At 44.3% G+C, this 23,546-nt stretch overlaps 1 protein-coding gene across 1 annotated transcript in view; it reads left to right on the top strand.

The window, feature by feature from the left end:
• Window positions 1-3,437: 3,437 nt before the first annotated feature.
• Tpo (thyroid peroxidase) overlaps window positions 3,438-23,546 on the top strand; it is a 55,991-nt gene continuing 35,882 nt past the window's right edge. The window contains exons 1-4 of the mRNA XM_059248190.1: window positions 3,438-3,531; window positions 9,050-9,134; window positions 14,396-14,547; window positions 16,221-16,353. Of these exons, the coding sequence (XP_059104173.1) occupies window positions 3,438-3,531; window positions 9,050-9,134; window positions 14,396-14,547; window positions 16,221-16,353 (464 nt within the window). The remainder of the gene's footprint in view (window positions 3,532-9,049; window positions 9,135-14,395; window positions 14,548-16,220; window positions 16,354-23,546) is intronic.

Here is a 23,546-nt window from a genome sequence, read left to right as displayed (position 1 = left end):
GTGCCGCAGAGGGCAGAGATGGAGAAGTGACCCAACCCCTTTGAAGGAGACCATAAAATCGTGAGTCAATCCCACATATTGCATATTTTGTTATTCACACTGTAGGAGTTTGGTTTTTCTTCAATCTAATTCTGACTGTGCCCTGGTTCTTCCCTCTTAAAGTAAGAAAGTATTCGACTTTATTGTTTTTTAGGAGCTAATAGTTGAGGGATTTTGAACTTTTAAAAGAGATTTTGGATTTTTAATGAGACTGAAGTGTGTGTGTGTGTGTGTGTGTGTGTGTGTGTGTGTGTGTGTGTGTGTGTGTGTTTCAAGACAGGGTTTCTCTGTGGAGTTTTGGTGCCTGTCCTAGATCTCACTCTGTAGACCAGGCTGGCCTCAAAATCACAGAGATCTGCCTATCTCTGCCTCCCAAATGCTGGGATTAAAGGCATGCTGAATATTTTAAAGGGACTGGATTTTTAATGTGTTTGGATTTGTAAAGACTGTGGGACTTTTAAAGCTACTTATGTTTTTTTGTGAGATCTTGGGGATGAATGTGAAAGGAAAGTTTGTGGCTTAATGGTGATATGTTTGTGTGTCAAGCTGAAAAGAGGTCAGTTGTCCTGGATAGTTTATATCAACTAGACACAAGCTAAAGTCATCTCAGTGGAGGAGAACTCAATTAAGAAAATGCCTCCATAAGATCATGTTGTAGGCAAGCCTGTAAAACATTTTCTTAGTGATTGATGGGAAAGGTCCAGCCCATTATGGGTGGTGCCATCCCTGAGCTGTTGGTCCTGGGTTCTATAATAAAGCAGGCTGACCAAGCCATGATGAGCAAACCTGTAAACAGCACCCTTTCATGGCCTCTGCATCAGCTCCTGCCTCCAAGTTCTCACAATGTTTCCTGCTCTGACTTCCTTCAGTGGTGGACTACAGTGTGGAAGTGTAAGCCAAATAAACCCTTTCTCTCTAAGTTGCCATGGTCATGGCGTTTCACCACAGCAATCGTGACCCTAACTGAGACACAGTGTGAGAAGGGAATTGGGGAAAGATGCAGAGAGAGGGGTGAGAAGTAAGGCTAAGGGGAGGGTATGAGAAGATGTGGAGACAGGCTGCGAGGAAAGGGTGAATGGAAAGAATGCGAGGGAAGAATCTGAGAAAAAATACAGAGAGGACACGAGGAAAGGATAAGAAAAGGGTGTGAGAAGAGGTCATGAGGGGATATGAAGAGAAGGTGAGGAGAGGTAAAAAGAGGAAGTCATGAGGTGATGGCTGTCTTAAGCAAAGCCCATCATTCTGTCGTTCTTTGCTTTGTACACTAAAGTACTAACTGGTGTCCACATGTGGATGTAACTTACTCATCACTATAGCTTAATAGAGATACAAGGGGAAATTGCAGCCTATAGTTCAGAGGAAAAGTTATAGTTTTCTAGCATTCACTCTGCTGCCTTCATGGGGGTCTCTCTAAGGCAAATCATCATGTTCTTAGGCATTCTCTGTTGGCCTCCAGGTAACACTGAAGTGTATTTACATATGTGTGACCAGAACTTTTCTTGGGGAGACACAACACACAGGTCTACTCACCCCAGATAGGGAACCAATGACAGACCAAAGTATGGCTGCAACCAAAATCCAACCTGATAAACCAACCATTTTTATTGGGGTGAGGAGTTACTTAGAGGAACAGAAATGACTCAAAGACAGCCTCATCACCAAAGCTCATCCCAGCATGGGTGACAGCTCATAAAGCTGGGAAGCTGGAGCACCCTACGCAGCCTGCAGGCAGCTCAAACCAGGATGCCGTTTCCAGGTGCCACAGTTGATCTAGACCTGTTCCAGGCAGCTGGGCTGGTCTCAGAGTCGTCTTTGCATCTTGGCTTCTATTGTTCAGAGCTTTTATTGTTTACTCTGGCAGGGAGGAACCCAGAATCTTTCCCATTTCAGAGATGGTGGATTTGGGGATGTTGCTGGTGAGCTTCGAATGCATTCTGAATGAGACTTTTTATTCACCCTTACAAACGAGGATGTAGTTTATTCGCTTTTCAGGAAGAAGGACCCTGGTACCTCAGGGATATACAATAAGGTTTCCAGGTTGCCATTGCCATTGCCACTGGGGACCAGCATAGCACACAATTCAGCTGATGTTGGGTGATTCCTATCTTCTCTTTTATGTGGTACTTTTTATTAATTTTATGTATTGTTTTAAAATTTCTCATATGTATTACATATCAAAGTACCCCATTATCCTCTCATTTCCTTACCACTACCCTCCACTAAATCTCTTCTTCCAAGGTCTGCCTCCTACTTTAATGTCCTGTGTACATGTGTGTGTACACGGGCGTGTGTGTGTGTGTGTGTGTGTGTGTGTGTGTGTGTGTGTGTGTCTGTGTCCGTCCATCCGTCTGTCCGTCCATCTGTCCATCCATCTAGTTGTATCAGTTCAGAAAAGTGCAAGTGTTAAAGGGGTTGGTTTTTAATAAGTTTCTTCTTTCTCTGAATATCACACTTCTTTCTAAGTCAGGTGGACAGAGTGTCCCCTGTGATATGGCACCTTCTTTCTGACCAGCCAGGACACGTGGGAACTTGGCAGGAATGCAATGCTAAGCAAACATAGAATCGAGCCACTCCCATCAGAAGCTTGAGTGGGTACCCAAGCACAGAGTCCATTTATATGGTAGGTGACCAAGTCCCAGAAAACTAATCAAGATTCACATTTCAGAAGTTAAGACCACAAAGAACGCACCCAACTGTGCACACCCTACTTCCTCGGCTGAGAGAAGGAAAATGGTCAGGTTGTAAAACTTTTTATTTTCCATTTTCTAAGAGAAATCTATCATGAAAGGTGTAAAGTTGTCTATGGGAGGCCATTATTGTGCTGTGTGGCAAACAGAGCTTTTCCTAGCAAAGCCTGGCAGCGCCCTGTTCCCATGACTTCAGCTCAGGTGTGCTGGGTCACTTATAGACCCTTATGCACTATGATATGCACTATGATGTGTTCTCCCTGGGATGTCCTGCTTAGCAAAGTCAGGGGTTCAAAACCAGCTGTGTCTAAGAGTAGGAAAATAAAGACTTAGAAAGTGGAGCATGACCAATTTAGGATCTTCTGTTTCTTCTGAAATCACTTGATTATAGTCCTCATTCCATAAGACATACAGCAGGTGCAAGGATTTATCTTTGTAAGTGCTAAATGCTTAATGTCAGATGTTTGCTCCATATAGGTGTGTTTGAATAGACAAATTTCCAATTCTCTAGTCTCACATTTCTGATGAACAGAGGACCAGCTCTGATAAGCACCCCAGGCTGTGTATACATCTGATGGTTGAGTGTCTTTACTAAGGAGTGGCAGCCTTGGACTTGGGAGGGCCCACCTGAGGAGAGGCCTGGGTATTTATAGTAGATCCCACAGTGTACTGCTGAATACCTGATTATCTCTTCCCCACTTCAGCTCCAGAATGAGAGCACTTAAAGCCATGGCAGTCACACTGGTGGTAATGGGAACTGGAATTTTCTTCCCTTTCATCTTGAGACGCAGAGAAGCCTTGTGGGGTAAGTAACAAATAATATGTGATCTTTTCGTCTTGTAAAGTTGTTTTTCACACTCAACAAACTGAACATGTTACGGCAGTTGTTGAGAACCAGTTAAGACCCTTTTGTGCTTTTCAAAGAGAATAATGTAATTCTTCAGTTTAGAAGGATGAAATTGTAATTCCTCCTTTAAAAGAACTGATTTTTCTTTCATGACTGCAGAATAAATCATTTCCGTTTTACCTGTACATCTATCTGGAAGAAAAGTTCTGAGTATTTTTGTTCCTTTGTTATAAAACCATCTTTCGTTAAATGTCTTTAGTATAGTTTCTGGAATTCATCAGTTGTATGGAAAATTACAGTAAGAAAGCTACTGAGATGTCATGGTTAACATAATCACTCTTTGCTATAAAGAAGGAAAAGGAAGGAAGGAAAGGAGGGGATAGGGAAGGGAAGAAGAGAGGGACATGGGGTAGGGAGGGAGCAAGCTTCCTGGTGGCAGAATGCTGGAGGGGCACTTGCTGCCCTCCATCTCTCAGACACAGCCCAGCCCTTGGGCCTCAGCACACTCATCCATACCCGAACCTGCTTCCTGCTAGGAGCCATGTTCTGCCTGTTTTTGTTTTTGTTTTTGTTTTTGTTTTTGTTTTTCCTGAATGTCTGGACATCATGGCTGTGTTGAAGTCACAAGCTGCCTTTGCAAGCTCAGTCAGGAGTTCCCGAAGAAAGCCTCCCTTCTTCCCTTCTTCCCCTCCTCCCCTCCTCCCTTCTTCCCCTCCTCCCCTCTTCCCTTCTCCCTTCCTTCTGTGTGTTCCCACTGGTTACACTGGGACCTGCAAGGCACTCCTTCTGATGGACACGCCATTCCCCTTCCAAGTCTGGGAACTGACCATCACAGGCATTTCTGCTCAGCCTTAACTTAGGAAGTGTGCTGCCATTGACAACCAGAGGAAACAAAAGAGGTAGCCATTTTAAATCCTACCCCTCCACACCAACCCTTCTAACATCTGGAACATAACAGGTGTTCAGCACACAGACAGAGAGTAAACCACTTCATCCTTTTGTTTAATCGTTATCAAGGCCCTAGAGAAATAAAACAAGACTGAAAAGGCAGAGGTCAGGAGGCTAGTCAAGAGCACGCTGTTGCACCCACGAGCTGTTCATAAAAACATCTGCACAGCATGGCTTTAAATTTTTAGAAATTGTGTTATTTTCAAAAATCAGGATGTGGGTTACCTATAACTCTGCTCACAGATTTTTTTGTTTTGTTTCTCGAGACAGGGTTTCAGTATGTAGCCCCCATCAGCCTGGAACTCGCTATGTAGAACACACAGAGATCTCCCTGCCTCTACCTCTGCCTCCAGAATGCTGGGATGAAAGGCATGATTTATAAATCTGTAAAATATTTAACTCTCTTGTTTACATTTTTAATAATATATGATAATGTAGAAAACAATTTTTACAATGATAGTGCACTTTGGAATGTATTTTATCATTCATTTTGATATTTTAAAGCAGACTTATTATCCATCTGTTCCATAAATTTCTTATTTAGAAAATACGCCAGCAGTGGTGCCATGTCTCGATAGGCAAACACCAAAGAGGATGAAACAAGAGAATCACAAGGTTAAGGCCAGCTTTGGCTATACGTTTGGTCTGGTATAGGTCAGCAGGGCAGCACTTGGCTTGGCATATATGAGGGCCTGGGTTTGGTACTAAATAATAGAAAATCATTAAAATCACTGGTAGTGCTCTTTAAGTTCTTTTGGTGCGGTGGCACACCTGTAATCTCTTCTGAGGCAGGAGGATCAAGAGTTCAAGGCTAGCATCGGATATATAGCAAGTTGAAGTGAGCCCAGCCTGGACTTCATAAGACCCTGTCACAGACAAACACAAAAGCAAGCAAAAAGCGTTTGCTTCACAGTGGTTCAATTTTGCATTTTTTGATGTATGAACATTATTTAGTCAGCTGAAAACAAAACAACAGTCCTTTGAAATAATGCATATTCACTGCTGAAATGTATTTGAAACATAGTTTTCATTTGGTCTATTTCACCACAGCCAAAATTAAATGCATTTGGAAGATGACAATGCAGAGGTGACTTTGTGCATTTGGGTGACATCAATGGCACTTTGGGAAGCAAAGCTATAGGACACACACACATCACTGTGGAGAGCCAGATGGCTCCAAACACAGAGGAAAAGAGCCCTCAACACCTGGAAATTCGATAACAAAGTACTGAAAATGAAAAAAAGGTTTCATTTTCTCCTGAAGTATACCCACGACCATTATAAATCTAAGAAAACTTTGCTCCGAGCATCTCTTGACAATGCTTAGTGGCACATGCTTCCTGAAGACCGGTGTATTCTTCTCTACAGACTGAGACAGGCTTCCAGTGTTGGTGCAAAATTAAGATCTGTGAGAAGTTATCTGCATGGTGAACTCAGCACCTAGTTGTAGCTGTGAAAAAAAATAAGATGCAAATGAGCAGCAGCGTGAGCAAGAAAGCGGCCTGCAAATCCTGAGATTGGGAAGCTAGCCTAGTGGGGGAGTTTGTTTAAAAGGAAAGCCAGTGAGCTCTGTTCCAGTTCACCAGATTTCTGAAAACAGAGACGGTCAAAACAGGATCCGTACGTGGCTCTGAGCAAAAGCCTAGTGATCTGAGTAGCCAAGGGCAGCCCTTAGGAGCCTGGGGCCTCTGTGGCTTTGGAGAGGAAACCTTGGTTTCTTTGCTGTGTTTCACTCCGTTTTGCTTTGTATTAGTGAACATGTTTGGAACTACGTAGCCTGTTTCTTTGTCCTGACACACAGTATCTTCTTGTATAATGACTTCTTGCATTCCAGCTATGAATATGCAAAGGGTGGGATTCTAGAGGCCAGTGTGCCTCCCAGAGCAGATGGCACTTTCAGGAGGTACACGTGGAAAGCCAGATGACAGATGATATCTCCCAGACAGGGAATGAGTCAAGTTATTCTCTAGAATTTGGATTTCTCCTAGAAAAACAGAAGAAGCCAAGTTGAAATTCTCAGGGTCATTGTCCTAGCCTCAACTACAAGTCATGGGTAGCCTGTGCACCTGCTGGGTGGATCTTGAGAGAATGCCACAGGTCATAGAGAAGCACTCTGCCTCCACCTGCTGGCCAGAAAATCTATTTGCAAAGTGTCTCACCCCTCCCTGGGGGGAAGAAAGAAAGGAAGGCTCCAGGTCTCTAGCCAGGCACAGACCAGGAACCCATACCACAAACCCAGCTGCCCTTTTCTGGCCTCTATACACATACACATGGGCACAAATGCCCTTACATGCCTGTGTACATATCCCACCCACCCCCAAACTAGCTACTTAAAACAGGCAACTCATTTTCTTTTCTTTAACAAAATAATGACCTTTGAGTGGCATTCCCCATTTATCTGCCTCCTCACAGCTTGTTCACTAACCACTTGTTCCCTCTTTTCTTCCTCCCTCCATCTCTCCCTCCCTTCCTCTTTCCTTCCCTCTTTTCTTCCTTTCCTGAGAATGCCATTTAGCCAACTTCTCAGCTCTGCTCTGTCAGTTAGCTCTGGCAGCTCTCCTGGGACGTCAGCAAACAGACCAAGGCTTGCTGGCTGCCAGTTTTTTCTCTTGTTTATCCTTCCTTTCTGTCTAATTTATGCGGCCCCAGAAAGTTAACCTGAGATGGGCAGAGGGGAAGATTCTCTCCTCGTTGTAGATAAACTAGACATCTCTGTTTATCCAAAACATAATTAATTTAAAATCTATCCAGTCCCACAGGGATTTTAGAAGATCATAGATGAGAAAGCGTTTCTACAGGAAAAATTTTAATACAAAAAAATCTTTGGTTCAAAGACAAAATTTGAAATAAACCTTTCTTTAAATTTTGGTAAAATATTTTGTAATGTAGCAATTAAGTATAAGCAATGTATGATCAGTTTAATTTAAATTTCATTTTAATAGTGGTAAATAATAGGAAATTCTCTCACTGGCAGCTACTATTCCCCAGAATAGTAAATACATACACAAAAAAAACAATTTTTTTTTTGCTTTATAGTTAATTCTTTTATTCAATCATTTAGGTCTTACACATGACAAGTGCCTACTAAGTCCAACCTCCACTGGATAGAGGCCAGGTACCCAGCTCTCTAAGGTTCACAGTGCACAGGATACACCATGAAGAACGGATCAAGTTCTTCTGCTGCATCCACTCAAAGGTCATTATTTTGTTAAAGAAAAGAAAATGAGTTGCCTGTTTTAAGTAGCTAGTTTGGGGGTGGGTGGGATATGTACACAGGCATGTAAGGGCATTTGTGCCCATGTGTATGTGTATAGAGGCCAGAAAAGGGCATCAGGAGTCCTACCACTCTCTACATTATTACCCTAAGACAGATTCTCTCCCTGAACCTGAAACTAGACTGAAAACCAGCAAGCCTCAGTGATCCTCCTGTCCCTGCTCTGTGCAGCATTTCAGTAAAAGGTACATGAAATCGTGCCAGACTTTTTCATGGATATTGAGATCTGAACTGAGTTCCTAATGCTGTGTAGCAGATGTTCTTCTTAACTAAGCCATTTCTCTAGTACCAGAGGATGATACTTTTTAAAGTATCACACCCAGAGCTTTGAAATATTAAACCTGGTCCTTGTAGATTGTTAGGGTCTTGTATTCCACAGAAAGGAGTCTGAATATTACTCATCAGGGTCTTTGTGTTGTGAGGGGAGGCACAGTCCAGCAGGTCCGTATTTTAAAAGACAGGAAGGAAAGAAAGATGTCTCAGCTGTCACTTTTCCCACTCAGTGATGGGAGTGTAGGGGAGGCCAGTTATGAGGTACAGAACTTCCCAAAAAGGCATTAATGAAATGAAAGGAAAAGAGACACATTTTTAAGCATCTGCAACAGCACTGGACTCCAGACAAACTCTCAGACGCTGTCTTAGCCAGTGTTCTATTGCTGTGAAGAGACACTTTGGCCAAGGCAATGCTTACAAAAAGAAAGCGTTAAATCGGGGAGGGGGGCGCGTACAGTTTCTAGAGGGTTAGTCCAAGATCATCAGGGTGGGAAGCAGACAGGCACTGTCTGAGGGATGAGTACTTTTCCAAGCTAGTAAATTCAGGACCACAGCTGACTCATGAGAATTGGGTATAACAAGGTGGTGGATTTAGAAGTCAGCAGGGAAAATGAGTAGACACTGTGCCCCAAGCTGGTATCTTGGGGACTTGAGATTACAAACTTCTCAGATTCTCCAACAGTTTCCCATCATATTGTTTCTCCTTACATCAAACATCAAAGGTAGATGCTGTCAGGTGCTGAATGCTATAGGCCCTCTCACTGACACACTGTCCGAAATATGCAGTTACTTAGTTTACCTTTTCGCAATCTGTTTCATTTTTATATAAATGTTAATGCTCAAGAACAGCCCAATAATCCATTCATTTCTAGAGACCATGTGACTGGCATTGTGTCCATCTGTACTTGAGGAAGGAAGCTAAAGCTGGCAGAGTTCCTTTACTGTGGGCCTGTTTTAGTGGTGCCATGTTTTATATCCTAGGGAAGACGATGAAGTCCCGTGTTACCCATGTGGTGGAAGCGAGCCAGCTCATGGTGGACAATGCAGTCTACAGCACCATGAAGAGGTAAGGGACAGTGTTCACCATTACTCCCTCTTGCAAATGAGCTCATATGAGATGACTCATGGTTCCAGTGCTGTTGGCAGCAATGAAAAAATAATGCTCAGTCTTAAACTCTCAGCTCAGAGAAACACAGATCAAAGGCCCGTAGTGTAGTCATAGTTCAGGGCGCCATGATGACAGAGTCTGAAGCCTGGTCAGGAATAACATTAGGACACGTCAAGGAAGAAAGGGTGCTGTACACCTCAGGCTTGGTGCCTAACCACTGGGATGTCCCCATGACACTACCTCAAGCCTAAAACCAAAGCTTCCTAAAACAACTGATATCATATACTCATTTTCAATTTTTCAAATAGTGTTTTATCATCTTATTGTATGTGTGTACATGTTTTGCTCACATGCATATCTAAGAACCATGTGCGTGCCTTGTGCCTGCACTGGCCAGATGAGGGCATCAGATCTACTAGAACTGGATCACAGACAGTTATGAACCACATAGTGTGGGTGCTGGGAATCCACCCTGGGTCCTCTAGAAAAGAAGTCAGTGCTCTTAACTCTGGGCCATCTCTCCAGCCCCTGACATTGTGCTTTTAGATATGTGACAGACGCCAGTGCTAATGGTATCATGGTGTCTCGTTAGATGTTTAGAAAACTTCAAAAACATGCTAGGTTTTGTCTTCACAAGCTTATTGTTTTATTGGAAGTTGGTGAAAAGTTACAGCATCTCTCAAGGAACAAATTATTACCTGACACCTTCCAATTTGCTTCAAATTTCTATTATTCCAGGCAGAAAATGTTTCATTATTCCACATTGGCTACAGACAAATTGTTACTTGACTATTAAAAAAACTGAAGGTGAACAAAAGAGGCAACAATATTCCCTAGAAGATGAACTGATGGGAATCGTCAGGGGAGACGGGGAGTTTTCAGTAGTGCGGGATGCTCCTGGGAATCTTAGAGCCAGAGGAGTTACCCACTGGAGGTGGGAGAGGTGGCAGAGAATTCATAAACCTAAAAGAGTTTCATGGTGTCGATCTCGGTGCAGGAAGGCCCCCGGCTGCACCGTTTGGGGAGGAAGGGGCATGAGGCTATACTGGCAGTATGGCAGCTTTAGCTGTGATAGGCAGCCTGTGCTTCTGCAGTAGGAAGTAGAGCCAGGTCTAAAGGCTGGCAAGGGTGGATAGGGCCTACGCCAGTCATGGCTGGGCCACCTAGGTCAGCTGTACTGTAGGAAGTAGCTCCAAAGACCCCTGTGTGGGGGACCAGTTATGCTCAACAGCCCTTTCTGGGTTTAAGAGTAAAGATACCAATGCCTCTACTCTCTTGGACCAAGAGTCCTCATCAGACCAAGCAGATGAGCTTTCCTGGCTCAAACTGGCTTTTGTGCATCTGCAGATGCACACACAAAAAAAATCTATATCCATATAGTCACCAGGCGGTCCTCTATCTCTTCCTTTCTCCCCCTCTTCTCCTTTCGTTCTCCCTTTCTCCCCTTCTCTCTGTCACTCCCTCCCCTCCTTCACTCCCTCCCTCCCTCCCTCCCTCCCTCCTAGAATGTGGATAAGATTACTTTCCCTATTTTTTTCTTTGCTGAGAGGCAGTGGGTCTGGGGAAACAGGAAGCCGTAGACAGCACCAAGTGCCAGGATCGCATCCTCACCCACTAGGCCCACTCCTAGAGCAACAAATGTGCTCCCTTTCAGCATTCAAAGTGAATTTCTGGTTCACAGTCGCCTGTGGGCTCCAGGATACACTCAGGAGGATTATCAGTGCTCAGATCGGTGACATCATGTTAGTCTGCCGATACTGAAATATTCCAGGTTCCACTTGGCAGCAGATTGAGAGGCAAAGGGCACAGGATGGTTTAATGAGGATGACACTGCTGGGCAGCATTCTCCACTTCTCAAACACCCCAGGGACTAAAGAGAACATAAATCTGATACATGGCTCTCCTCGGCTTTTCACATGAGGAATGCTGAGCCAGCTGAACCGAGTTCCCGAAATGTGAGTGTAAAGTCAATATCCTTCTGCAAATATAAAGACACACGCCCATCGTTGAATACCCTTCCAGTCTCTGCAGCTGGAGTGTTAATGAGCCCTGTACAATGGTTGGAGACATGCACTGTGATTGGAGGGATAACACATGGAGCTGCCTATTCTGCTCCCCAGGGGCAGCAGCAGATGGATAGCTGACTGGGCAACTGATACAAACACTTCTTCAAGTCCCTAAGATCAGAGCGCATGGCAGGCTGGGTACAAAGGGAGATAATCCACCAGGGAGGACCAGTCCTCTTGAAGGGCTGTGTGATAGCTAAGGGGACAAGCTAGAGGAATACAGAGGCACTGGTCCGTGGTAATGACTGATATCAGCAGCAAGCTGTGAGGACTAGAATGTCCAGCCTAGGGGTCAAGGTACCAGGGAAGACTGTCTCCGGTGGCTGTCTACCTCAGAACAGAGCAGGGTATTGGTTGGCATCACCAATCAGCAGGCCAAGGGTTCTTTTTGCTCTCTCCAGATAGGAATGCTGGATAGGCAAGAAGCTCTCCAGTAGCCCTCATTACCTCGTTTGGCAGCAGTGAGCAACAGCATCAGAAAGTGGTGCCCTCTAGTGTCACAGTCCCTGTGAGTCTCAGGTATAAGAGCCCTTAGCCTTACAAGTGTACCGGTACCTACCAGGCCTGGAGTTTTAGAAATTTAGCCCTTGGCAGAGACTAGTATTATAGCTCTCAGACTAGGGTCTAAGACCCTTGGCTCTAAGGAATTGGCAGCTCCCTGAAAATATTCCACCAACTGTGGCCGGCGTGTTCTCTTCCCTGGCTTCTTATGCCTTTGTCCTTCCTTTCTCTCAACTCTCCACTCCCTCTTCCTCCTTCCTTCTGCTTCATTCTTCCTGCCCTAGCTGCTCTCAGACTGATCATCTGCTTCCTAGGCAGTAAGGCAGCTGGATGCTCAACCCCTCCCTAGCACCAAGTACTGCCATCAATGCTTGGGTTTTAGACCCACTGCAGTCTTTAGCCCCAGCATCAATCTCAGCAGTTGGTCTTCTAGAACATCAGACGTGATCCTCGAAGGAGGCAGACGCAGTTCATCAAGGCTCATGGCAGCAAAAGGCCTGGGACAGACCTCCTGGAGGAGCGGGGGTTCTTGTTTCCCATGCTCCAGTGTCCATGGGGTATTCAATGGCTGGTTCTGGCATAATGATAGCCAGCTGGCTGTTAGACTGACCATTTTTTCCCTCAAGGCAGCTAGGGCAGTCAGGAAGAGTTCATCAACCACTAAGTAGAAAGACAAATCACCCTGCACCCAAAATATTTGCCTGTTTACAAAGGTGAACATCAGAAGGGGTGCTCAAAATACAAACATTAAAACATCCCACTTTCCCTGTTAGCAATGTCCTTTGCTCAAATAAATTTTAGAGAAATGTCTGTCTTTAGGAGCCATGCTCCTGTCTACCATTAGCATCTCAGGAAGATATAGCCCTGCTAGTGATAAGAGACAATGACCTCTACCTCTGTCAGTTCCCATGGAGCTTTGATCAATTCATGTCTTAGTTTGCATGTTGAATAATCTGTCTCCTCAAGGCTCAGGACTTCACTGGATCTTTTACAAATATGTGGGCATGTAAAAAATAGAAGTATTTGATAAGTCATGTTTTATATCATGGACATCGGTAAATAGAGTCATTTCCAGTACAAGTAAGGGGGTCAGAGCCTGACCCCACTTTTCCCCCAGGGTACTCTTGAGCAGGGAGAAATGAGGAATATGTACATAGAAATATAGAGAGACAGAAACACAGGATAGCCTTGGGAGGGCCTGGGTCAAAGCCCACTAGCCCCTTCTGTCTCTAATAAAGGGCTTTTAAAGGAATCCCAAGTGGTGGAGCAAAAGACCTCCCCCCAGCACAGCCAAGTGCAGATTTTCCCAGGCACCTGGTGATCATGCATGTGGTCAAGCCATCCCCTAATGCAGCCCTGCTGTGTAAAGCAAGCTCAGATTTCACTAGGAAGCCTTTGTGGGCCCCCACTGTGTGTGTGTATGTGTGTATCAACATTGCTGCTGTCACTCATATCTACTTTGCAAAAGCTACTCACCTTACATGAGTTAAGTGTTAAATTCCTCACGTACAAAACTGTCATAATCATAGTATTTATGTCCTGAGGTTTTTTTTTAAGTCTTATTTGTATTGCATATTTTGGGGTGATCAGCACGCTGTTTGGGTATACACAGAGATGTGGAAATGATTACAGCAGACACTGTCGGTCACCTGAAGTAACTGGTTTTGTTCTGTAATGAGAGCAAGTGGCCTCTTTCATCATGTTTTCAGGCTATAATATGATGCAACCACACTGAAGCACCTGAAACATGACGTTTGCTCAGAGAGCAGTATGTATTTTAGGCTATTAGTAATAAATGGAAAATATAAACATTCCGTTTAATCAGAGTATGAGAAAACTGAAAAGAAGGCTGAGTTGTTTTCCCAAAAGCTGCAGTGATATAAACCTGGGTCCATCTGGGACAACCAAGAGCAGGAAAGGGACATTTGTGCCAACTGCAGGGGTCTGCCTGGCCTCAGACACTCGGACTCTGGAGGTGGTTGATTTGATGATCTTCCCCACTACAGCTGAGACACTCTGCCCTGTGGTGACTGCCCAGCCCAGGTTTTCATGAGAACCAAAGAACTGTAAAAGAGAATCAAGATCATTTAGATATAGATGTTTCTTAAAGAGAAAATATTGGACATTTTCTTCAGCACCCAATATTGATACTCTGTTTGTGCTCTATCCCTTTTACGGACCCCAGCAATTCTGTGGTTCAGAACCATTTAGGTTTTTTCTTTGTATGCCCCTCGGTGCATTGTCTGGTATGTGCAGTCACTCACTAAGTGTTCTATTTATTGGTGTATACGAATATGTGATATATGTGTTAGTGATGGGGGAGGATGTTGGGGGATGTCTGTGTGCAGGTTCACATGCACACACATGAGGAGACCAGAAGTGAACCTCAGGAGCCTTACACATTATATTTTGAGACTTGTTCTCTCATTGGAATATGGGGCTCACCAGTTTGGCTAGTCTGCAAGGTGCCCAAGAGATCTACCTGTCTCCACCAACTGCCCAGCACTGGGATTGCAGGCACATATCACCATGCCCAGATTTTCCCATAAGTTCTGGAGATCCAATTTGAATACTTGCGTGTTTGTTCATCAAGTACTCTTACCAGCTGATCTGCCTCTCCAGGCCCAGTTAACTTATATCTCCTTATTCTAGGAACCTCAAGAAAAGGGAAGTCCTTTCCCCAACCCAGCTTCTCTCTTTCTCCAAGCTGCCAGAGTCCACCAGTGGGGCTGTTTCCCGAGCAGCAGAGATCATGGAAACATCAATACAAGCCTTGAAACGTGAACAATCACAGTTCTTCACAGGTAAGTGGCCACATGCCTCTGCCTCTGCTTAAACCCACACACGGTTTCTTATTTGTGTTATTCTTTGAAATACAATTCCTCTGGTATTTGAATCCTATCTAGAGAAACGTGCCCTTTGTGGTCTAAAATAAATTGGGAGTTTTCCTGTAGCCTTCCCACCTAGTGACACATGGGGAACACATTCACTTGGAGGAGCTCTCTGAGGAAACATTCATTGTTTGTGTCTTGTCACAGCAAGCAGAGGGGCTGGACAGGAGCTTCACCTTCCCAGTTTGTAGCCAGGGCTTTCTGACTTAGTTACTCAAAGAATGTAACAGCCGCACGGGCTTTCCAAAAATGAGGTGAGTCTGCAGTCTCCGGCTGCTCACATGGCAGCTGCAGTAGAGCACAGTGGAAGAAAGCATGAACCACTTCAGATCAAAACCTCTGTGGACCTGAGATACTGAAGCAAATGTGGGCACAGCCCAGAGATGCGGCATTACTTCTATGAAGCCACACTCGGAAAATCAGCTTTCTTTTAACAAGCTCAGTGAGATTTATTTCGGATGCAGTGCCGTGAGTTACTTGATCTCTGATATATGTTAATTTAGTGCTGCTTTGCCTGATAAGATGAAATCCTTTTAAATCAGGATCAACCACATTTCTCAGATCCTACACTGAATAGTTACATTTAATTGACTTTTATAGCAACCAAAAAGTCATTCCTAAAAGGGTTTTGTTTCAGACTGCATAGTTGAAAGACCTTTCTAAGGACATTGGTCCCTACCCAGCAGTGACATCAACTCAGACAGTGGTAGAAGTGGTGTGGGGTGACCAGGCCCAAGGATGGGAGCTTGCTGACTCCTGTTGTAGTGACCCCTAATCATAAATTTATTTTAGTTGCTACTTCATAGCTGTTGTGAATCACAGTGTAAATATTTGATATGGAGGATATCCGATATGTGACCCCTGTGAAAGGGGTCATGACCCACAGGCTGAGAACCACTGTTCTAGTGAGTGTCTCAATTTCATTAGTATATAGCCATCCAAGTTTTGTAGGGTTATCTTCAAGCCTCCTCACCTTGATTTGTTGAGTAACATAAACAGTGACAGAATTGGCAAGAAAAACAGTAAACATAAACCAGAGAGATTGCATCCAAAGGCTCTAATCTGGAGAAGTTTATAAGGGAAAATAATCAATAGGAGAAAAAATAAAGGCTTTTATAGAGGAAGAAATGAACACTATTAGCAAGCTAAACCAAGTCAGGTTTCTACAGGAGGATAGACATCCTGTCTTAGTATTCTCCTGAAGCATTGGATAATTGTGAAATGGGAATGTTTTTGTTGTACAGATATGAGTTGGCCCCAGTGATGTATGCTATGAATGGGTGACAACTCTAAGTAGTAGCCTACTGGCTTGTCTTGGAGCCACATGGTGCTCAGGCTGTTTTTCTGAATCATCACAAAGCACAAAAGTAGACAAAACTCCCACTCTCCTAACAATGAAGATGCTCTTGAGGAGATTAAATGAAAGTGTATATGACTGAGAAGGAGATGGCGGTTTTCTCAGAATGGTGACTGAGTCTATACAGGAAGTCCCGATGCAGATGTTGAGGCTATGGTTGATACACAGTCGGAAAGGTACTTTATCTGGTACTGATGACACACACGCGCTGGTCTGTCTTGTTATGCAGATGCCCTAGCAGCAGACCTTCTAGGCACAATTGCCAACCTGTCAGGATGCTTGCCGTTCATGCTGCCTCCAAGATGTCCTGATACATGCCTGGCAAATAAGTACCGACCCATCACAGGGGCTTGCAACAACAGGTACTGTGTGAAGACCCTCTACCAGTCATGGGCCTCTCATGGCTTGATCATGACTACAAGCCATCATGCAGTAGGCTCTAGATCCATGAATTGTGGCCATCCACCCCTCTCTCTGCTCCATTCTCCCACACACTAGCTACTTGGAATTTCTACCCTCATGCTGCCCTTCACTACAGATATAGACAGCAGAGGTAAACTTTTTTGCTCCGTCTCATCCTTATCTCCTAAAATCGTAGAATGGATTATCCTCACCTAATGTCTTAATCCAGATAATTAGACAGCATCCTTGACTTCTCCAAATCTCCTACCTGTCTCTAGTGTATTACCAGGACTTTCTGCTTCCTCATACCAACCTTGACTAACGTAAGAGTTTGGCCATCTGCCATAAGGCATCAGGTCCTATGGCATGTAGCTCTTGCTTCCCTTCATGTATGGGACCAATATTAAACACAAACCATCACCATTTCTCCCCCACTCCCTGATTCTTGACTTCACTTGGTTTCAGAGTAAGATCCCAGCTCAGTGTATTTTTCTGGGGCATCCTACCTAGTCCAGCCAGCCACTTACTCAAATCAATGTTTTGATTACTTTCTTCAAGTTTATCAGTTTTAACCTTTTCCTTTAACCTCTCCCAATCCTGCACTTCTATACTATGGGGTCCATAATCTTGTCTTAATGATACATGGTGCTGCATATTGTGGTTGGGTAGAGCTCCACACAAGAAGTGTGTGGCGTTAATATGGATGAGAGACACTACCTGCAGGAATTCCCTTGAGGGGGAGACACTGCATACATTCTGACGAATCTTTTGGGTTATATCTGCTCAGCTGCCAGTAGATGTCAGCCCTTGAGTTCTCCCAACCCTCAGTATAGAGTGATGTGAGGTAGTTTCCACCGGTTATTATTCCACATGTTCTGGATGGTCTTGCTTCCCTGGCTTGAGTTTCTACATCCAAGGTATTAATGTGACCACACCCCACACCATTGCTTAACGTTTCAGTTGGGCAGTTTCCTCTTATCAGAACTCCAGCTGCCCCTGTAAGATTCTGTTTCTGCAGTCACCATGTAGCTTCATATCAAGTCACTCCTCTTGTCTTGACTTTGGCACACCTACCCTGAGTTCAGCAGTGTACTTCTTAGTTCCCAGATCACCACCTGCCCAGGCAGTAGCAGGATGTTTCCCTCTTGGACTGTTCCCTCCAGATTCCCAGTGAATCTCAGCTTCAGGCACACTTTACCCTCTGTCTCCAGAGCTTGTGCTGGTCTTATGTCTCTCTGCTGTATAGCCAGCCCCTGGTCATATTTTTACAGCCTATCTTTTTCCAGCCCAGAGTTCCACCATGTGTGTAACTGAAGGGTCCCTCTGGAAATTATCCCTAGCCTTGGCCCAAACTTCATGCTCTTGCCTCTGGAGAATTCACCTGGTGTATCCTCTCATTTTTCAGCTGTTAGAATAGACACTACTGCTTACTATCTTATTTCTTTCAGTGGGACACGCAGAGGTTGCCTTAGCTTTCTCTTCCTGTTGCTATGATAAAGTACCCTGACAAAAACAATTTAAGGGGGAAATGTTTTATTCTGACTTATAGTTCTGGACTACATCATTATGGGGAGGTCAGTGTGTCATCTTGAAGCAGCTGCTCACATCATAACCACAGTCATGAAAGAAAACACTGAATGTTTGCTACTTGGCTGGCTTCCTCCACTTTATTTAGTCCAAGATCCCCTGCCTAAGGATCACACACAATTAAGATGGGTCTTCCCACATCAATATAATCTTTCACAGGCATGCTCAGAGGCTTGTCTACCAGATGATGCTAAATTCTGTCAGGTTGATGATCAACACTAACCATCAAAAGGGGCTTCTAACCCATCATCTTACCTGTAAGTCCCTCATTTGGTAAATTATGTGATATTTGTAGTAAGGACTGAGGAGAGCTTTGTGTGTGTCTACATAGATGATATTCAATGTATTTCAAACATTAATGTTTACATCCTGAATTCCAGTAGAGCCTGATCATAAACCAAGGAGCCTCATATATGTGAGAACTTATTGCTGGATCCTAGTAATTAGGGGAAGGAGGGTACACAACTGATCACAGAGGTCTTACCCCTTCTAGAAAAACAGACAGAATCCAAAAGAAACAAAGACCTCAGTCACATGCAAGTAGACAGTGTGGATCTTACCACAAAGAAGAGCCATTTGGACATTGGCTTTTTCCACTCAAGGAGCTAAGGTCAGGTGGCTGTGAGGAATGGGATGAAGCAGAACCCTCCCCCAATTACCATTACCCCCTTTTTTGGTAGGCAACCTAATTCTGATTGTCAGTAAGTTCTCACTGGTCTGATTGCTGCTGGCCCCTAGAAAACTCCAGGTGTCTACCCCACTGCTGTAGGGTCAACGCCTTCCATGACAGAGATGCTTCATTTTAGTCACTGGGCTGCAGCAGCATTTCCCCTTCCCTGAAAACACAGCCCTTAAATACTACTTATCAGGGAGCTTATATCAGCTAGTTTAGAAACCTAGAACTGCCTACTTAGAGAGTTCCTGAGTCTAAAGAAGATACCTAAATTCTCAACCCTTCAATCAAATGGTTGCCTTTCAGAATTGTTTCTCAAACCTGGGTGTGTTCTGCCCACCCATGTAGGCTTTTTCTCCCACCCTTGCTGTCATTTTATTATTGAGCCTTTCCCTCTACTAGTATATATTAGCAGGAAACTTCAGCTTTATTCATCAAACCCTGGGAAGTGGTGACTGTTCTTAACCCTCAGGACTCATAGAACCATGTCTGCTTCCTACCCCCAATTCCATACTGCTCAGAACCCACCAGTGGGAAATGTGAATTTTTTTCATCTTTTAAAAACAGTCTCCAAGTGAGTATTTAGAAAAAGGAAAGCAAACAAACTAAAATCCAACCAAATGGAGAAGCCTCTGATATAGTAAAGATGCTGAGCAGCCATTGTGAAACACACCCTGTTCATATATGCTGGGTGCTGCAGAGGGATGGATCCCAAGCATGATATAGTTCAGAACCATGCCTCTGCCCTCAAGACTTAAACATAGAGTCCAATGAAACAGATACCATGTTACAGGTATTGTGTTAAACAAGTGCCTCCCAGAACATAGAGAAGGGAAAAGAGCCCCCAAAGAGCTGAAGGGAGGTCAGCACTTCTAGCAGAAATAGAGTACACAACAACCCATGTTCATGAGAGCTTGCAGCTGTTTGGTTGACTTTCTTTGCTTTGATAATCCACGATTCCCTGACTAGGGAATGGTAGTTCCTTCTGGGTAGTTCCTGGGAGTAGAGATGTCTTCCTACCTTAGGAAGCAGCCTTCTACTTAAACTAAATTGGAAAGAAGGGGCATGTGGATCTCTAAGGGAAGGGAAGAAGTAGCAGGAATGGGTCCAAGAGCCCTCCCCTGCAGGATGCAGATACACACAGCACTTCTTAGAGCACAGCCTGAGAGCCAAAACTTAGCCCTTGAGGAAGCAATATGACCCATTCAACAAGGATGGTAACAGACGAGGACTGGGCAGGGCAGAGCATGAATCCCATCCCTGTGATATCATGCCCAAGGCTTGGCCTCTGGAAAGGAATATGGATGAGACTGTGACCCTCTCCACCAGTTATACATGTCCTCTGGATCCCAGTGATAATTACTATGACTGTCACCATGAAGTGACTCTTCGGCATCTAACCTCCGTGTTCTTGGCCCCAGGCATGAGCCTCAAAATGCCCCAGTGTAACTCAGCAGCACGCTTTTCCAAGGAGAGCTGTCCTGGAGAGCTCCTGCAGTAATTGGCTGACTTAACTGACCACAGGGTACCACAGTTCAGCCTCTGGAAAGCATGTGATGATCTCTGATGACCTGGCCCCTCGTGGTCTTATCAACCTCTCAGCAGAGTTCACTTGAGGGACTCTAACCTTTGCCTAGTAGACAGGCTTGCCAACTGTACCTACTACTCAAAGACAGACACATGCCATGGTCTGCAGAACCCTACTAAGGGCTAGCATGTCAGCTTCCCTATAGTGCTGATCTGTACTCACTCCTCTTCACGGGGAATATTTTCTGTTCAATACAGTCCAAACACTCAGAAATCATTCTTAGGGGAAATGACAGACTCGGAAAAGGAAATTTGATGGATGTGTCTGTTACCAGAAGAACTCCCAATTCCATCTGCGCATAGAATGTAATTTGTTTTACAACTTTCTATAGTCATTCCCTAATAGTTAAATTAAACTTTGAGTTTGTCTTCCAAACACATTGTGAAATAACCTAACTCCTGATGACTGACAGCTTCAATTAGGACCATTCCAGAAGGACTAGCTAGCAACAGGTGGGATGTTCTAGGGAGGCCTTGTGACTTCTGTGTGTCTAAATGCACAGTGAGACCTTTCCCTAGATGTGTGTCTGTGGGCACACATTCACAGGCACCTTTAATCCCTACTTCTTTCCTTCATGTTTTAACATAAACGCATGAAATTGTGGAGCTTTCCTGGGAGGAATTAACACAATCAACCCCTGTGGGGAAAGTCTATGCATTGATAGTTAAGCTGCTTTAGACAACAGTTGTTACAAACATGAGCCTGTGCAGAATCTAAATCACACTTTAGAATTCAAAGAGGGAGCTGTCACTTAATAATGTGGAACTAGATATTAGAAATCGAAACAACTCCTCTTGGTGAGGTGGGAGATGCTAGTGTCCCATAGGACTCGCAGACCATCCCATAGGTACCAGTGGCTCCAGAAGGTAGATTTCCAAAACTCTTGAAGGTCACACTCATACCAGCTACAGAAAAGCACATCCCTCAATCTCAGAGACCCCCATGTGCTTCTTGACCACAGCAAAGACAAGCCCACCTCTAGGATGGTTTAATTGTCTCCAGTAGAGCAGCTCTTGCCAGAGATCCCCCTAACCAGAATCAGAGCTTCCTCACTCCTCCAGACCAGCTTTCGAAGTGTAGTAAAGCCCTTGGACCACCCAAGGACTGCATGGCTGCTAAGGGGTGCTGAGCTACTCTCTGTGTGCCTGCCCCATGCAAAGCGGCTACCATGCTTCTATCACGTAATTCCTCCTTACTGCTGAGAAAGCAACATGTGTGTAGAAGTGAAGAGAAAAGCTAATCTCATACCTGACCCAGGGCTATTCTGCTACTTTCCCCTATGTGCTGGGGCTGGGTAGATGGTCAGAAAAACAAACCCAATGGCATAGTAGCTTCATACTCCTTATTGAGCTGGAGGTATAGGGCTTTTTCTTAGTTAGAATGGGGAACACTAAGAAGACTGCAGTGCCTGATGCCTGTGCCTAAGTCCTGGTCACTAGAGCTATGAAGGAAATAAGGCACCACTCTCCTGAAAAGCACTTTCAGAAATGTTTTCTGCTCATGCGGTGAACAGAAAAACAGCATGTTTGCATGGCCATCATTAATGTAAGCCTAATAAAGAGAGAACTAAAGATAAATGCAGGGTGATACATGGAACCCACTGGGGATGGAGGCTCTTTCAGCGCCTACTGACAGGTGTCTCTGTGTGGTCCCCCACAGCCCAAGGGCTCCAGAGCAGCAAGAGGCACTCAGCACTGTCCACGTGGGGTCTTATGAAACAGCTGATCCCAACTGACACTGTGTCCACAGCAGCAACCCAGTGTTCTTGAATACTGAAGACCTCCTCATGAGCTGCTGAAATAGAAAAGCCAACCAGGAAAGAAATCACAGTGAGGCTGTGTGAACATTATGTTAGTATTGACTGGGTGAAATAGGGCCACCCTGAGAGCTGTGCTTTATGGAGATGCAGTAAGGAACAGCTGACTGTAACAAATCTGTGTGAAGGGCTGGCTGCCTTCATGTTTCTAATTAAAAGCACTACTCCAACACCTACCTTTGCAAATCGAGCCAGCTGGTGGGCTTGTTGTCAATAAAGTATTAATAATAGAATTGTTTCCCACTTACTGTCTCTCCAGACATACAAGTCATCAAGCCTTCTTGGAGCATCATGGTTTGTTGCTAACTAGTCCTTCTGGAATGTTATAGGTAAAGCAGCAGACAGGCAAATGATGAAGCCTTTCCCCTCTGAGGTCATTTCAAGCAGTTCTTTGTAATTCATAACTGCTACCCCTCCTCTACAGAGCATCTCAGTCACAAAGGAAGGGTTACAATGTCTATCCACAACAGTGTAGATAAGGAAAATCAGTATTGGAACACTCCAAAAGATTTTAAAAATCGCTTGCCTGGGCTAGGGAGTGTCTCCACTTGTAAGGTGCTTGCCACACAGGGCAAGGACTGGAGTTGAATCCCCAGAGTCTATGTAAATGCCAGATGAATGTGGCACCTTATATGTAACTCCAAGCTCAAGGGGGCAGAGACAAGGGAATCTCTAGAGTAAACTGGCAAACTGGATAGTTTGCCAGACTACGCAAAATAGTTGAGCATTGGTTCAGAGAACCTGCTCAAATTATAAGACGGAGAGGAATAGAAATGGATCCTTGATGTAAACTACTGTTCACACATGCAACTGCATACACATGTGCATCCACACACATGAACACACATGCAAAAAAAATCACTCACTATAATTCTGTATTCTAAGGGGATATACACCCAGATAACAATTTTCCCTCTCCCCCATTTATTGAAAATAGATTCTTTTCTCATATAATAAATCCTGATTACAGTTTCCCCTCCCTCTATTCCTCCAAGTTCCTCCCATCTCCCCTCCCATCTGGATCCACTCCCTTTCTGTCTGTCTCATTAGAAAAGAACAGGCTTCTGAGAAATAACAAAATATAACAAAGTAAAATATAAGATGAAACACAAAAACTATCACATCAAAGTTGGACAAGGTCAACCAACAAAAATAAAAGAGCACCAAGAGAAGGCATAAGAATCCAGAGACCCACATGTTCATACACTCCAAGTCCCATAAAATACTAAACTGAAAGCTATAATACACACACACAGGACCTGATACAGACCTATGCAGGCAAGCCCTGTACTTGCTGCTTCAGTCTCTCTGAGTTTGTTTGAGCTTTGCTCAGTTGATTTAGAGGACCCTGTTTTCCTGGTGACTTCCATCTCTTGTGGCTCTTACACTTTCCCTCTCCTCTTCTGTGAGGTTCCCTGAGCACTGAGAGGAGGGATTTGGTGGACACATCCCATTTAGAGGTAAATGTTCCAAGATCTTTTTCTCTCTG

Source organism: Peromyscus eremicus, chromosome 22 (genome assembly GCF_949786415.1).
Source record: "Peromyscus eremicus chromosome 22, PerEre_H2_v1, whole genome shotgun sequence".
Classification (NCBI taxonomy): domain Eukaryota; kingdom Metazoa; phylum Chordata; class Mammalia; order Rodentia; family Cricetidae; genus Peromyscus; species Peromyscus eremicus.
The sequence above is the reverse complement of the archived record's forward strand: the minus strand, read 5'-3'. Positions and strand labels throughout refer to the sequence as shown.